We start from the raw sequence: 15,464 nt of genomic DNA on the forward strand, positions 1-15,464 counted from the left end.
GAGGCAACCGATGAATGAGTGGATGGGTGAAGCAGCAAAGTGATATTTCTCTCTCAGATCAATAAATTAAAAAAAAAAAATTCCTTTCAGCTCAGTTTCCAGAACTAATGAGCTTCTCTTCAGCTATTGCTAGATAGAGCTGTAGCCAGTGTTGCATGTGAAGATCTCTTATTTACCTTTTTAAGAAAATTTAATTTATTGGGGTGACATTGGTTAATAGTTATATAGGTTTCAGGTGTACAACTCTGTATCATCTGTATATTGACTATATTGTGTGTTCACCACCCCAAGTCTCCTTCCATCAAATTGACCTCCCTTTACCCTCTTCCACCTCCCCCCACCGCCCTTCTGTCTGGTGAGCAGCCTGCTGTTGTCGGTGTCTGCAAGGCTTTGTTTTCTCGTTTTTTGGCTTCATCCCTTCACCTTTTTGACCTTGCCCTGCAATCCTGCTCACCTCTAACAGCTGTCCGTCTCTGTTCTCTATGATGTTTTTATTTTGCTCATTAATTTATTTCATTCATTAGACTCCACATGTAAATGAGATCATATGGTGTTTGTCTTCCTCTGACTGGCTCATTTCACTTAGCATAATAATTTCCAGGTCCATCCACGCTGTCACAAAAGGTAGTATTTTCTTTTACAGCCAAGTAGAATTCCACTGTGTAAACGGGACAGAGTTTTTTATCCACTCATCTACTGATGGGCACTTGGGCTGCTTCCAAATCTTGGTAATTTGCTGCAACAAACATAAGGGTGCATATATTCTTCCAAATTAGTGTTTCAGGACTCGTAGGATATTTTCCCAGAAGTGGGATCGCTGTGTCAAAAGGCAGTTCTGTCTTTAATGTTTTTGAGGAAACTCCATACTGTTTTCCGCAGTGGCTGCACTAGTCTGCATTCCCATCAACAGTGCACTAGGGTTCCCTTCTCTCTTCATCCCTGCCAAGGTTTATTGTTTGATTTATCTCATTGGGATCACAATGAGACAGATATCTCATTGCGGTTTTCCCTTGCATCTCTCCGATTACTGACGCGGAGCATCTTTTCACGTGTCTTTTGACCATCTGCACGTCCTCTTTAGAGAGGAGTGATGTTGAAGCAAATTTTTTGATAGGTGCCAAGCTCTGCTCAGGCCTTTAGGGACACCTAGTTGAATAAGACCCCGCCCCCTCCCACCCCCTATCCGCAGAGCCCTGATTCTGACGAGGAAGGGTCTGTTAGGGTTTGCCCAGGGATGCCACAGCCTTTGCATACATAATTGCCATAGCATCTTCTTTCCGTGTATGTATATCTCGTTTCTGTCTTAAAAACATTTAATTTAGACGACCTCTAGGAGGAGAGGGTACAGCAGAGGCACTCTTCCCAGAGCCAGGGCAGCAGAGAGGCGTGGCCAGGCTGGGCCGGAAAGGGAACCGCCGGGAGCGTGCGTGCTCGCGCTCGTGTTCGTGCGCGCGCTCCGCGGAGGAGCTGGCCGCATCGTTCTCCGTTGACGTGCGCGCGCCCGCGCTCGTGGTACTAGCGGCGTGACCGTAAAGAGGCACGGCCGTGTCGTGAACGGGGCCGCGACACGCAGGGGACTGGTTGACGGCCGCGACTCCATTTTGTTCGCCGCTTCTCTGCTCGTAAGTCGCGTCTTGCCGTGGCTTCTCTGAGCCGGAAAGTTTAAAAAGGGTAAAAGTTTTCAAGAATATTCTGGAACTCTGTTGTTAAGCCTAGCGACTCTCCATTTTCTCTCCGCAGCAGACGCCGAGACCGGTTCCGGAGGAGCGGCGAGGATGCGGCCCTTGGACATCGTCGAGCTGGCGGAACCGGAGGAAGTGGAGGTGCTGGAGCCCGAGGAGGACTTCGAGCAGTTCCTGCTGCCCGTCATCAATGAGATGCGGGAGGACATCGCGGCGCTGACGCGGGAGCACGGGCGCGCGTACCTGCGGAACCGGAGCAAGCTGTGGGAGATGGACAATATGCTCATCCAGATCAAAACGCAGGTGGAGGCCTCGGAGGAGAGCGCCCTGAACCACCTGCAGAGCGCCGGCGACGGCGGCGAGGGCCGGGCGGCCAAGCGGGGCGAGAAGGCCGAGGAGAAGGCCAAGGAGATCGCGAAGATGGCAGAGATGTTGGTGGAACTGGTCCGGCGGATAGAGAAAAGCGAGTCGTCCTGAGCGAGGGTCGGCGGTAAGGCGGGGGCCCGCGGGCGCCGGGTGGAAGGCTACCCCCGGCAGGCGCCCTACCCTGGGCTCATTTTTTGGAACTTACTTAATAGGGGTCCTCGCGGGAGGGAGGTTGGGGGGAGGGGAGGAGAAACGCATGCTCAATTTTTACTGTAGGAGGTGTCAGAAAATGCTATTAATTTCTTCTACGTTGGTAATTAGGAAGAAAACAGTTTTTCTTGGTTTGGTATGTGTTTGCTTAGTTGTGGCATAATGAGCGTAACAGTTGCTATGGCAGCTAGAGCACAACGTCGGTCGTGGAGTAAGGGGGCAGCGAATTAGACTTTTCAGGGGGCAGGTCATTATCTGACGGACAGTCGGAGACCTTCCTTGCCAGCCTCCGGGAGCGGGAGCGGGTGAGGTGGCGTCCAGACGAGGGGCGTCCAGGTTGCGGGGTGGGTTCCAGTTGTGAGGGATTTGGATTTCACTAACGATTGGCCTCATAATGATGGGTTTTCTTCCAATTGCCTTCCTCAGGTTTACAGCCAATGGATTCTGGTCCACTCATGGAGATTGGCTGACACCCTGGAGAAGCTGAAACCAGAGAGCCTTTTGTTTTCTCCCTTGTTTTCTCTGTCCTCTGTCCTCATTTACACTACGTTTCTGCTGTGGTCTGCGGTTGATGACCTCAATATGAGTTTTGACTGTCCGATGTTTTTGTTTGGGGAAGTAGGGCCTAGATTGTAAGCTCTTGCAGCAGTCCCGTTTGTTCCTGGGCTTTGGTTATTTCTAAATGTTGAGGCGCTTTGCTCTTTTCTCGTGTGACCTGATAGCTCCCTGGAACTTTGGGTCTGTGTGTGACACATGAGGCTCAGAGTTGGGGTTCTCCAGCTCTGGAGGCGCTGAAGGAGCTGCTTGACTTCTGAAGACGACTCCATGCAGCAGTGGCTGAAGAAGCTGACGGAGGGACCAGACTTCAACTGGGAACGGGAGTGGGCCCGTCTGGCCGGGCTCATGGATCAGAAGAAGGTGGAAGATGGCGTTGTCTGTGTTTTGGGACTCGAAGTTCTTTCTGTGTGAGACCAAAGGAGGAGAGGTGTATTTTGTTCAAAACTTAAGTTTTATCAGGCACACTGTCCGGTGTAGCCTGTCTGGTCAGTTTGTTTGGACAACCTAACGCAGCTTTACCTGACATGGAACCTAGAGTAGGAGGTGAGATCTTGCACCCCGCACACCGTGCTTCGATGCCCTGGTGCGGTGCAGAGGGTAAAGTGGAAGAGGTACTGGCCAAGGCCCATGAGAGGCTGTGGAGGGAAAGCAAGGACTGTCTGCATTGGACCCTAACATGGACAGGGACTAGGCATCTTTAAGGTTCATAAGTTGTCCAGCTCTAAGTTCATTTGAGTAGCAGACCTGACACGTCTTTGAGGTCAAAACCCTACCATGTGTTTTAAAAAAAGTTACCATGTTAATAAAAGTATTCATTTGCTTGAAAAGACAAATGACCAAAGGAGTTATTGACTAAGAAATTTTGCTTTTGGAATGAAATCTTTCTCCTTGTCATCATCGCCAAATGGAGAACAAATTTCTGAACACTTTTTTTTTATGCTCTCAGCAAGCCTCTAATGTTAGGGCAGGTTCGTCTCCGCGCGCCGCACTGGGAACCGAGTGAGGGGAGGAACCTCATGTTCTGCGGTCCAGGCTCCTGCCTTCAGGAGCCAAATACATTCCTATTTCTACCTTGAAAATAGAAACAATTTAGCTCTAGTCCTTGCACTAGGAACAAAGTGGTCCGTCATGGTGAGGTGGCGGGGTGAAGGACTTACTCCCCCGCCAGCTGCAAGTGTGGCTGACGGGTGGCCCTCGCTGGTGCGCCCACTGAGCACGGCCTCCGCCTCAGAGCTGCCTTAGCCACGGCCAGGCCCCTTTCCTGGTGGCCGTGCCCGTGAGGAAGGGGCCGGGGTCTAAGGGCCCTGTCCCTCTGCACCTTGGGACAACTCTGAAGGACCTCTCCGCTTCAGAGCCAGCTCCCTGGGGGGTCTGCAGATGCTTCCATTACGGCTCCGTGACAGCCCTGCAGCTCCTGTGCCCCATCTGGGTTTCCCCGCCCCGCCACAAGTATTAACCCCGACGGGGCTCCCTGCGCTGCAGTGTCCATCAGTCCGCTTCCGGGGGAGCCCCGCTGACAAATGCAACCAGGAGAAAGTCAGTCTGGGTTGTGTGTCTTACGGGAGCACTGAGGGGGCATTCAGAGCAAGAAAGTGGGGAGCTCGGCCGGAGAGAGTGAGGACAGCTTCCATGGGCCAGGAGACACAAGGGTCCCAGGCCCAGGGACGGTGGGAGGAGGCCCGAGACGGGATTTGGGAGCCTGCCCGAGCGCCGAGGAGAACCAGGAAACCACTGCCACCGACACCGCGTTTGGTTCATTTGTTAAAACGGGAATAAGCGTTGGTACAATGCTGTGAACTAGACTACAGGCTTGATTCTCGTTTCACCGGCTTTCCACTCAGGCCCTTTTTCTGTTTTAGGGTACCACGTTGCATTTGGCAGTCGATTTTTAAAGTAGGTAATAAAAATGGCAAAAAAATCAAAGATGCAAAAGTGATCTCCACTCCCCAGCTTCCCCGTTCCCCTCCGGGAAGACAGCTGTTTACAGTGTCGTGCATCCTTCCTTTCAAATGTGGGTGTTAGGGCACATACAGAGAGAACGCTCCCCGACTTTTTTAAAGCTTTTGATTTCTGTTACATAAAAGATAACATACATAACATGCGAATGGCCTTAGTTTTGTGTTGCTTTTTTCACCTGCACCATAGTTTGAAGCTCTGGCCAGGTAGCTCGGTTAGAGTGTCACCCCAGTATGCCAAGGTTGCAGGTTCAATCCCCGCTCAGGGCGCGCACAAGAATCAACCAGTAAGTGCATAAAGAAGTGGAACCTCAAATGAAAGTCTCTCTCCCTTCCTCTCTCAAATCAATTAAAAAGAAAAACAAACCTTACCTTGAAAATCTTACTCTATGTAAACATCTAGATCTACCTTTTTAAAGAAAAAAACAACAAAACTGGCTGCATGTGTTCACTGTATTATAAATGTTATGTATCAGCGAGAGCTCTTACACCAGTCTGAGAACTATTGTCCGAAATTATTTTCTAGTAACTTCTTATCCTCTCCTTGCGATTCCAGCCGCAACTGCAAACCTGCCACCTAGTCCCGATTTCCCAGCTCCGTAAGTCTGTCCGGGCTTGCCAGTGATTGGAGAGGCGACTGAATCGCTTGCGTTTTCCTAAGCAAAAAGCCGGAAGGGGAACCGTTCCGAGAGGCCAGGCTGAGTGGCTGGGGCTGTGGGTGTTGGTCACGGCAGATCCCGTTGTCTGTCCCTGTCGTGGCAGCCCTTCAGCACTCAGGTCCCGGGTGCTGTGCAGAAGGGGGGCTCCTGGAGGGGTTCCTGACACTGCAAAGGCTGCCTGAGGCTGGGACCTCTCTGCTCCGGTAGCGCAGGTGCGACAAGTGTCCTTTCATGCCGGAGTGGTGTGACGGGAGGAATCGGGAGGTGCGGGAGCGTGGAGGGAGAGGCAACGAGCTCCGATGAGAAGTGGTAGCAGAGGGTCAGAGTCCCCTCCGAGCCCGAACCCAGCGGGGGAGACGGCACACAAGGGAGCATTGCAGAGGCTTCTGCTTCCAGATGGGCCTTCAGCCGTGACCCCTGGGGGGGAAGGACATTACGGGAGGACTGGCAACAGCCAAGGACACAGTCAGCCCTTGGCCGGGGAGGGGAGGCATTGACAAAAGTAACCTTCCCAAAGATAAAACCCCAGAACGGCCCTGGCGGCCGCTCAGTTGGATGGAGCGTCACCCAACAGCAAAAGTCTGTGGGTTTGAACCCTGACCGGGGACACAGAGGCTGTGGTTTAGGTCCGCGGTCGGGGTGGGTATGGGAGGCAACCGATTGATGTTTCTCTCTCTCTCCTCTCTCTCAAACATATTCTAGGGTAAGGATTAAGAAAACAACAACAATCCCTCCCAATCCGGGCTGCCCTGGAACAGGGGCTGGGACACAAGTCCTGGCTCCCAGATCCCTGCTCCCTGCGTGACCCTGAGCAGGCGTGGCTTCGGGAACTCACACCAGCCCGGCGTAAACTGCTGTGGGGCAGCGGGCGCTGTGGGGTTCCCAGCCTTCCTGGCATGTGGGGGTTGCCCTCCCGCGCCCTGGGGGTGCTGGCGGTGGCGGTGGCGGGGTGTGTGTGTGACCGATTCTGGTCACTGAACTATGGAAGAAAGTCACATCCACGCCAGGACCTCTAACGAGAGACCCTCTGGAGCCCTCCCCCGCCCCAGCTCGGGGACCAGCAACACGGGAGGCTGGTGGTTGACCATCAGCCTGTGATCCTGGGGTGAGGAGTTAAAAAAAAAAAAAAGGCAAAAAACAATGAGGGGCCAGAGAGGTTTTAAAAAGTGCCGGTGACAGGGACGGAGCTGGTTTGCTGTGAGCACAGCCCCAGCCACCCCGGGGGTGAGTGGCCCAGGGGCGTGGAGGAGCGTCTGCGCGTCTGCGCGTCTGCGCGTCTGCCGTGAGGAAGCCCCGGGCCGCGAGGCCGGGTGCAGGACGCTGGCCGGGTGAGCAGGGAGCCCTCCCAGGGAGGCGCGGGACACGGGGCGGGAAGGAAGACTGGGCACCAGGCGCCAAAGGGTAGAGTAAACGTGGAGGGGGCCCGATGGGGGGCGGGGGCTGGGGGTGGGGGCGGACAAGGGAGTGGGGAGGACAGTCGCATGAGCGGCGAGTGCTCCCACGGAGAGCCATTTTATTATTTTTTATTTTTGGAGTGCCATTTCAGACACGAGGGAGGGCGAGGGCTGGTGTCGCAAAGGCCAGGGGAGAAGGTGGCCCCAGCCCCTGAACAAGGCACGAAGGACAGACGTGGGGGAGTGAGCGGCTTTCTCTTTCCAGGCCCGAGGCCGAAGCGGCGCCATTGTGTGGGGACAGTCCAGCCGGGGGCAAGGGGCAGGGCAGCGGCGGGGCAGGGGCCGTCAGCAGCCCCGCAGGCGCGGGAGGCGGGCGGGGCGGGCGGGCACCGCGGGAAGCCTGCATGCCAGCCCTGGGGCTGACTTCTCCTCCTTCATCACGGGAGGGCGCGGGGGTCAGGTGGTAAATGTGGTCCTGAACTTAGTCTCTCCGTGTGGGGGGCAGAGCCTTGGCGTGACCTCCATGGTAGAGCCAAAGAAGTGGCAGCTGGACGTTGTCACTCAGCTCTGCTCCCTACAGCATCTTTTTTGAAGGAGACCTGAGAGGCCCCCACCACTGGACATTGGGGGCTGAAAATGGGAAGGGTTTCTGCATCCCCGGCGGAAGCTGTTGGGAGAAGGCTCTGGACGAAGATGTCTTAGCGAGGAGACCCGACCGAGGGCCTGCGGCCGGTCTCAGGCACCTCCTCAAAGGCTCTCCACGCAGTGGCTGTCAGCCAGGCGGCAGCAAGGCCGGCTTGCAGCGGCCCCCTTCCTACCAAAGGCGGTCGTTCCACACGGGCATCGCCGAGTTGACAGAGTAGGGGAAGGACGGAGCAGAGGCCAGTCAATGAAACCACCAGACTCTTCAGGGGCTTTTTGGCTGTGATCACTGCCACTGGCCCTGACCGGGAGCAAGCAGACCGGGAGCGCCCGTGGGTTTTGAAGACGTTGTATCGCCAACGCGGCTCCAAGCCGGGCGTGGTGGCTCAGCCTCTGGGGGCGCCCCGCAGCCCGGCGCCCGCGGGGGCGCGGGAAGCGCCTTCCGCGGCGGCATCGCCCCAGGGCGGCGCGCTGGCTGCGGCGCCTTTCGGAAGTGGTCTGGGGAGCGAATAGACTCCCCGAGCGCTCCTCCCAGGGGACGCCACCCGGTGGGCCCGGGCTCGGCGGGGCGCCCTGCTCTCCTGCCCGGGCCCTCTGACGGGGTCCGGGGCTGGAGGCGCTGGGCGCTCCCAGCCGCCCCTTTTCCGAATGGAAGGCTCATGCCGCTGTCCTCCCCCGACTCCTCGCCGCGCACAGACCTGCCCTCGGGCAGCCCAGGCGCGCAACTCTCCCCGCGGACGGGAGAGCCCACGGAGGCTGCAGCCGTACAGCTCCGCAGGGCGCGGACACGGGTCAGGCCCCGCTTCGGGCCGTTCCGACGGTTAGCAGCGAGCCCAGCCCGCGCTCCAGGGGAGGGGACCACATTCCACCTCCTGACCAGAGAAGCAGCAAAACATTTGCGGACATGGTTTTAAAACTGCCACAGCTGTTACCATTACATTCCAACGACCCGATGCTTCTGAAACATCAGAGGTTCGAATCTCTAAAGATAAATCGTCAGCCTTCGTGGTAGAGTTTAGCAAGGTTTGGAGACACAAAATCAGTACACGAAAGTCAGGAGTGTTTCTGTTCACCGGGAACAAAGAGAACATAAATTTTCTAAAAGGTGTCGTTTATAATAGGACCGAAACAACTTTAATGGCATATTATTTTCTAGGGATGCCATAATTGCCACACACTGAGTGGCTTAAAACAATGGAAATTTCTTCTCGCACGGGTTGGGGGGCAGACGTCAGGAATCGAGGCGTTGCGGGGCTGCGTCCCTCTGAAGGCGCCCGCGGAGAGTCTTTGCCAGGCTCGCCCAGCTCCTGGTGGAGGGGGGCCCTTGGCGCTATCGGGCTTGGAGGTGCACCAGTGCAGTCGCCGCCTCTGTCTCACGTGCCCCTCTTCCCTGTGTCTCTGTCTTCACAAGGCCTCACGTGAGGGTGCCAGTCACTGAGTTCAGGGCACACCCCAACCCAGCGCGACCGCCTATTAACTAATCACCGCTGCCGAGGCCTGTTTGCATAAGGTCGCATCCTGAGTCAGAGTGGACAGGCCCTGCGGCGCGGAGGGATACCGTTCAACCCAGACACACGGTACCTAGGAAAGTTTTACGAAAATAATGTAAAATCACTATGCATGAAATTATAAAATTACATTGAAATACAGTAAAGAACAACGAAAGAGAATGGCAGAATTAGTACTGTAATTCTCCAAATTGGTCCAATGAGTCCATTTAATCTCAGTTAGAAAATATCTCACCAGGAGGGTCTGTTTGATTGTTTTGGTCAAAAGTAAAAAAAACAATTCAAGATTTAGATGGGCAAGTAGAAACGCCAGCACATTCCTGAAAAAGAAGCAGCCGCGGGGGACTTGCCATACTTACCCAGCTATCAGTACTTACCATGAAGCTATTTCGTAATTAAGTCAATGGCGTAATAGCCCAGAGACGGGGACCAGAGAGTGGGAGAGAACAGACACAGGCACAGGCTAATCCAGAGGCCTGACCCGTGGCAGGCGCTACACCGCCGGCCAGAGGGGGTGGATCAAATACGCAGTGAGCGGGGCTGCGGTGACCGGCTCCGCACGCCAGGGAAGTGCGATTAGACCCCGGCCTCGGGCCTCATTTCCAGATGGATTTCTCACAAACATGAAAAACCAGCACTGCGTGTTTCCGAAGAGAATATAAAGGAACGTTTTTAATGACCTCATGGTAGAGAAGAACTTCTTAAAGTAAGATAAACAAGAAAAAGCATAGAAGAAATGCTATTATATACAATGCCAAAAGGTGGAAGCAACGCAAATAGTCATCGGTGGATGAATGGATAAACAAATGGCGGTTTACCCATGAAATAATACTATTCAGCCATAAAGGGGAATGCAGCACTGAGAAGCGCGACTGCTCGGACAAAGCCCGAGAATATCGCGCCAAATGAAAGAAGCCAGACACAAAAGGCCGCATACTGCAGGATTCCTTTTACATGAAATGTCCAAAGGAGACGGAACTGTGTTCCCTAAACTTCATATGTTGAAGCCCTAACCCCCAACGTGACTGTGTGTGGAGGCAGGGCCTTGGTCTTAGTCCAATTGTGCTGTTAAAACAAAACACCACAGACTGGGTATCTTAACAACAGAAGTTTATTTCTCACAGTTGACAGATTTGAAAGCATCTAAAGATAAATCATCAGCATTAGTAGTAGAATTTAGTAACGTTTCTAGAAACAAAATCAGCTGGGAGATCAAGTCTTGGTGGGAGTTCTCTTCTTAGTTCCTAGCCAGTGCCTGCCTGCTGAGTCCTCACGTGGCCGAGGAGCTCTGTGGGAACTCCCTCAGAACAGCGTCCGTGCCACCGCTGGGGCTCCATCGTGGCGACCCCGCCACCTCCCGCAGGCCGTCTCCCAGCACCATCACACGGGTAGCTGAGCTTGCAACATACGGGTTTTGGGGGAGGGGCACAGACATTCAGACCACAGCAGCCTTTACAGAGGTTAACAGAGGCCACCCAGAATGATTCATATCCTTACAAGAAGAGTAAGGGGTACCAGGGACGCTCCTGCACAGAAGAAAGGGCATGCGAGGACGCAGCGGGAAGGCAGCCGTCTGCCAGCAAAAGGGGAAAAGGCCTTGGAGAAATCAGACCTGCCAGCACCTCGATCCTGGACTTCCAGGCTCCAGACCGGCGAGAAAATGAATTTCTGGTGTTTAAACTGCCCATTTGTGGTATTCTGTTGTGGCAGCTTTAGGAAAACCAATACAGATTAGAAAAATCCATAGACAAAAGGCAGACTAGTGGTGGCCGGGCGATGAAGGGGGGTGGAATGTGGAGCGAAGGCTAAACGGGCAGTGGGTGTTTTCAGAGGGGAAAACAGGAGGCCTAGAGAATCTCTGGTCCGCAGCAATTCTGAAATCCCGCTGTGCCACCACGTTTCCGGCTCTTCAGTGATGGCTCACTCTTGCTACTTGGGAACAACCTCTGTGACTCTGGCTCCACCCCCGGGCTCTCAGTTCTGACCTTTCGATCATCTTTTTCCCCCTCATAAGATACAGCTAGGGATTGCAGCTGAGTAGTTTCTTCAGTCTGCTTCTTGCCTATAGATATTTCGATTTCCAAAATTCCCTTTTCATTCGGTATCGTCTCTGTCTCCTTTAGCGCAAAATGATGAAATTCCTTTAAAAATGTTGTGACTTTCTTGTTCATTTATTCTTAATGGATTAATAGATTTACTTGCAAAAACCACACCCACAAGACCCACTGAAATAAGCCCTTCTCTACTTTGGCCTCCAGTGACATGTGCAGGGGCAACGCCCTTTAGACGGTCAGAGACCCTGTTCAAAAGAAACGACCTACGAGGCAGGCCTTTCAAATCCTTTAAGACCTTTTGTGGGTTTGAAAGGCTCTCCTGAGGCAGCACCAGGCGTCCTCAGAGCATGTTTTCCTGACGGCGACCTGGGCGTGGTCTCTGCCCAGAGGCCCTGTTCTTGTTGGCATCCTTTGCCGACTAGCGTGGCCGGCGAGGAGGAACAGTTTTGTTGGCACACCCAGCAAGTCCTGGCTTGTTTGTTTATTGCATTTTATTTTTTGTTTATATTTTACAGCTGTTTCTTTAGCTTCTTTCTCCACTCTTACACTTTACTTCTAAGCAACTAGAAGAAGCCAGGCAACACCTTCAGCACAGCCTTCAAATGTCCTTAGCTCACTCACCCAGTTCAATGGCCACTTGTTCTCTTTTCCATTTTTCTGCCAGTCATAGTGTTGCCAAATTCTCTGCTGCTGTGTGACAAGGATCTCTTTCCTCCAGATTCCTCACTTTTCTTTAAGCCTTCACAGAAAGACTTCTCAAGCCACCAGGCCTTTTCTCTCTCCCCTGTATTCCCAACTTCTGTCCACTGCTCAGCCCCAAAGTCACTCCCACATTTCCGATTGTTCCAGCAGCACCCCATTTTCCGCTACCGGTATCTCTTTCAGTTATCTGTTGCTAAGTAAAAAAAGTCACTTGAAAACTTACTGGCTTAAAATGCACACTTAATTCTGATATAAATAAATTCCTCCTTTTAAGTCTTTACACTGTTGGTTATGTTGAACCAGCTCCCAGCTCTGTAATTAATCACTTGATGGAAAGCTTCTCCCAAGTGGGTTTTATTTCACAGATTGTAAATTACAGATGATTAGTGGGAACCAAAAGGCACTGGGGGAAGCTGGAATCAAGACTTTTTTCCTTTCTCTCCTGTTGTCTCTGTCCATCTCCTGCTTCCTCAGAGTCTCATGGTAATAGCAATGTGATGTTGCTTATAAAAAATGTACAAGGTTCTGAGAACATTATTTTCTCATGGGGTGATAATATTAAAAGTGGCTGTAGTGATGGTTGATTGTTTTTTTAAAATTTGTGAGTCTGGTGCTGCAGCATCCATGCAAGTAGGACACAGGTTCAGGGTGCAGGAGGGGTGAAAATGAGATAGAGGAGTTTTACAGGTGCAAAAGGGGGGAATACCACTTCCATCAGATACTCCAGTCTGAAGTTTCTAAAGAAAAAACCCCAGAGCATTAGGGCATCTTGTTGAGATTCCTCCACCTGAGACTGAACCAAATACAAATGTGGACGGAGTAAAGGAGAGTTTGGCATTTTGTTTGGGATTATAATCTCACCTCAAAAGGCTTCACAGTAAGTGCACCAGTCGGCTTTTGCTTCACAAGCCCCTCCAAATCCAGTAACAACAATAAACATTTCTCAAGTGCCTGCAGGTTGGCTAGGAGTTAGGTGATCTAGACGGACTCAGTGGTGGGCCTGCGGGCTGGCTGATCCAGGCTGAGTCTGTCTAGGATGGCTTGGTCCAATGTTCCTCTCCTCTTCCTCCTTAGATGTGTGAGACAACCAGCTTAGTCTTCTCATGGCCGAGGCAGAGACGAGAATAAAGAGGGCCCGGCCATGTTAGTATGCTTCGAGTGTGTGCCTGTTTTATGTCTGCTGATGTCTCAATGGCCGAGATGCAAGGCAAAGGGCATGGGCGCAGGAAGGGGTGGAGAACTGAGACTGCGTAATACAACCCACCACGATCTGCGCCCTTGGCCCCCAGTTACACATGTAAAATTCCCTTTCCACTTCCCTATCCAAATACCCGCAAAGTTTCTTCCAGTTAGGTCATCAGGCTGGAAATCCAGGATCTTGTGACCCCATCAGGTTTAAATATGCATTTTCATGGCCCAGAGGCCTTTGAACTTTTAAAAACACAAGTTATTGCCCACTGTCTTCGTCAGTTCAAGCCGCTGTGACAAACAGCACAGACTGCGTGGCTTAAAACAGCAAACATTTATTTCTCATAGTTCTGGAGGCTAGGAAGTCCAAGGTCAAGATACTTACAAGCTTGGCATCTGGTGAGAGCGCCCTTCCTGGCCTGCAGACGCCTGCCTTCCTACTGTCTCCTCACACAGCGGAGAGTGAGCTAGCTAGCGCTCCGGGGTCTCTTCTCCTAAGGAGCCTATCATGGGGGCTCCTCCCTCATGACCCAATTGCCTCCCGAAGACCCAATCTCTAATTGGGGGTTAGAGTTTCCACATACAATTTGGGGGGGACACAACATGCAATCTATAATACCCACACAAACCCAATATACAATGGTAGGAGCGGGACAAGGTAACGCCCATTTGTAAGGGAAGGAGCAACGCGGAAATCACGGAATTGTAACAATTTTGACATTCTGTGGGGCACATGTTGCCATGTTTATCTACTTTAAACAGAAGAAAAATTCCTTGATAAGGCTTTGGTTCTGAAACCTAGAAGCGGTTCACTAGGGCAGGGATTGGCAAACTTTTCCTATAAAGATAGTATATATATATTTTTTAGACTTTGTGGGCCAAACACAGTCTCTGTCACATATTCCTGCTCTTCTTTTACGTAGCCCTTTGACGACGTGAGACCCACGCTTAGTTCGGGGGCTGTCCTTGCCTGTTGCTCTCCGTCGGAGCGTCTGGGCTCTCCCGTGCGTTCTTCCTTACCCATCTCACTCCTTGGCCACGTTGGAAGAGAGCTTTGAAAAATATGCCAGTTTTTGGCCGCAGAGCCTACTTTCTGCTGGTAGAAAATCGGGAGTCTAGAAGTCTTTTTGCATTTTGAACAGTCTTAGTCTCTCTTCGTCCAGGTGGGCAGCGTTTTTGCTAATATGGCTGCCTCAAAAATTGTGTGGATTTGCCATGTATTTTATTCCATCCACTCATGTACCAAAGCAAGCAACACCAGTCCTTGTGAGGGATGTTTAGCTCTCTAGACTTAACGACCATTACTTTTGTCATATCCAGCTGCCGTGAGACCATGCCCTGAGCATTCCTGGGATCCTGTGATGCCCCCCTGTGATCTTTGCTCCCGGGGGTTACTCCTGTGATTATATTCCATTATATCGCAAAAGGGAGATTATTCAGGTACACCTAATCCATTCATGAGAGCCCCTTGAAAGCAGTTTTCTTTGGCTAGGAGCACAAGGGGTGTCAGAGACATTCAGAGGTTGAGAATGATTTGACGAGCTGTTGCTGGCTTTGAATATGGAGGGGACCATGGGCAGCGATCAGAGAGTGGCCTACAGAAGCTGAGTCACCCCTGGCCAACCAATGAAGAGGGTCTCCCCAGTATTACCTGCTAGCTGGACAAAGACTAAACAACCTAGAAACATCATCCATCTCGCAATGACAACATACAGTAGTAATTGCATATACATATATCTGTTGGGAAATAATGTCAATGCAACATTTTTTGAGCGCCTACTGTGTGCCACGCGTGATGGCTGTAGGGAAATAGATGACCAAGTACTTGCCCCGAGGGCTTGTAGTCTCATAGAGGTGCTTATACAGCATAATGAAGAATGAATTCTTTCAGTATTATTCTCGGAGGGCATACTCGGTGCCAGATTGGGGGCGGGAGAACAGTGCTGAATTACACCTACACTAATTCCGTAAAGCAAGACGCATACAACACCAAAACCCAAGACAAAGGCAGGGGCGGAGTTTGGGTAGGGCTGTAAGGAGAACAAGGCCATTGGCATCAGCACTGTCGTATCGCAGTTCTCAGCTGGCTTCCGGGAAAAGCAACTGCCCGACAACCGTGTCGAGGCTGAAATGCACACACCGGGTAAGTCACCTACTTGCTCGGGGTGTGCAAACATTCTAACAGTACCAACTTCACTTGCTAGTTTATGGCTCAGAACGGTAAGGACTTAAAGCGTAACACAGTAAGCGCTAGAGTAAGCTACTTTACTACACTGGTGCAGAGAGGGCGACGGGCTAGACACGGAATCCGGGCAGAAGACTTCGGGCGCTAGAGCGCTGGAGGGCGACGGGAGCGTGCACGTGCGAGCGCGTGTCAGCCAGTTCCCACCAGCTGCGTGACCGTAAAGGAGCTCCAACGCGTCGTAAAAGGGCCGCACGCCAGCAGAGCTCCGGCAGACGGCTGGGAGTCCATTTTGGACGCCGCCTCGGCTGCGAAAGTTCAAAGAACCTGTTGCTCGTCACAGTGGCGGTTCCACCGAGCTCAG

At 52.3% G+C, this 15,464-nt stretch overlaps 1 protein-coding gene across 2 annotated transcripts; it reads left to right on the top strand.

The window, feature by feature from the left end:
- Positions 1-1,550: 1,550 nt before the first annotated feature.
- LOC129077515 (MORF4 family-associated protein 1) lies at positions 1,551-3,649 on the top strand. Of its 2 annotated transcripts, none has more exons than XM_054581924.1 (3): positions 1,551-1,622; positions 1,741-2,172; positions 2,685-3,649. In XM_054581924.1, exon 2 carries the CDS (start codon positions 1,776-1,778, stop codon positions 2,157-2,159), a length of 384 nt encoding a protein of 127 aa, XP_054437899.1. In that variant the 5' UTR covers positions 1,551-1,622; positions 1,741-1,775; the 3' UTR covers positions 2,160-2,172; positions 2,685-3,649. The 2 variants fall into 2 exon arrangements, with proteins under 2 accessions (XP_054437899.1, XP_054437900.1); XM_054581925.1 differs by having other exon boundaries at positions 1,601-1,622; positions 1,744-2,172.
- The last annotated feature ends 11,815 nt before the right edge of the window (positions 3,650-15,464 follow it).

Source organism: Pteronotus mesoamericanus, unplaced genomic scaffold (genome assembly GCF_021234165.1).
Source record: "Pteronotus mesoamericanus isolate MK-2021 breed Mesoamerican mustached bat unplaced genomic scaffold, CSHL_Meso_final contig_68, whole genome shotgun sequence".
In the NCBI taxonomy this organism is placed as follows: domain Eukaryota; kingdom Metazoa; phylum Chordata; class Mammalia; order Chiroptera; family Mormoopidae; genus Pteronotus; species Pteronotus mesoamericanus.

Excerpts from the sequence above, each read along its gene's own strand:
- LOC129077515 (XM_054581924.1), top strand. The coding sequence starts at position 1,776 with ATGCGGCCCTTGGACATCGTCGAGCTGGCGGAACCGGAGGAAGTGGAG.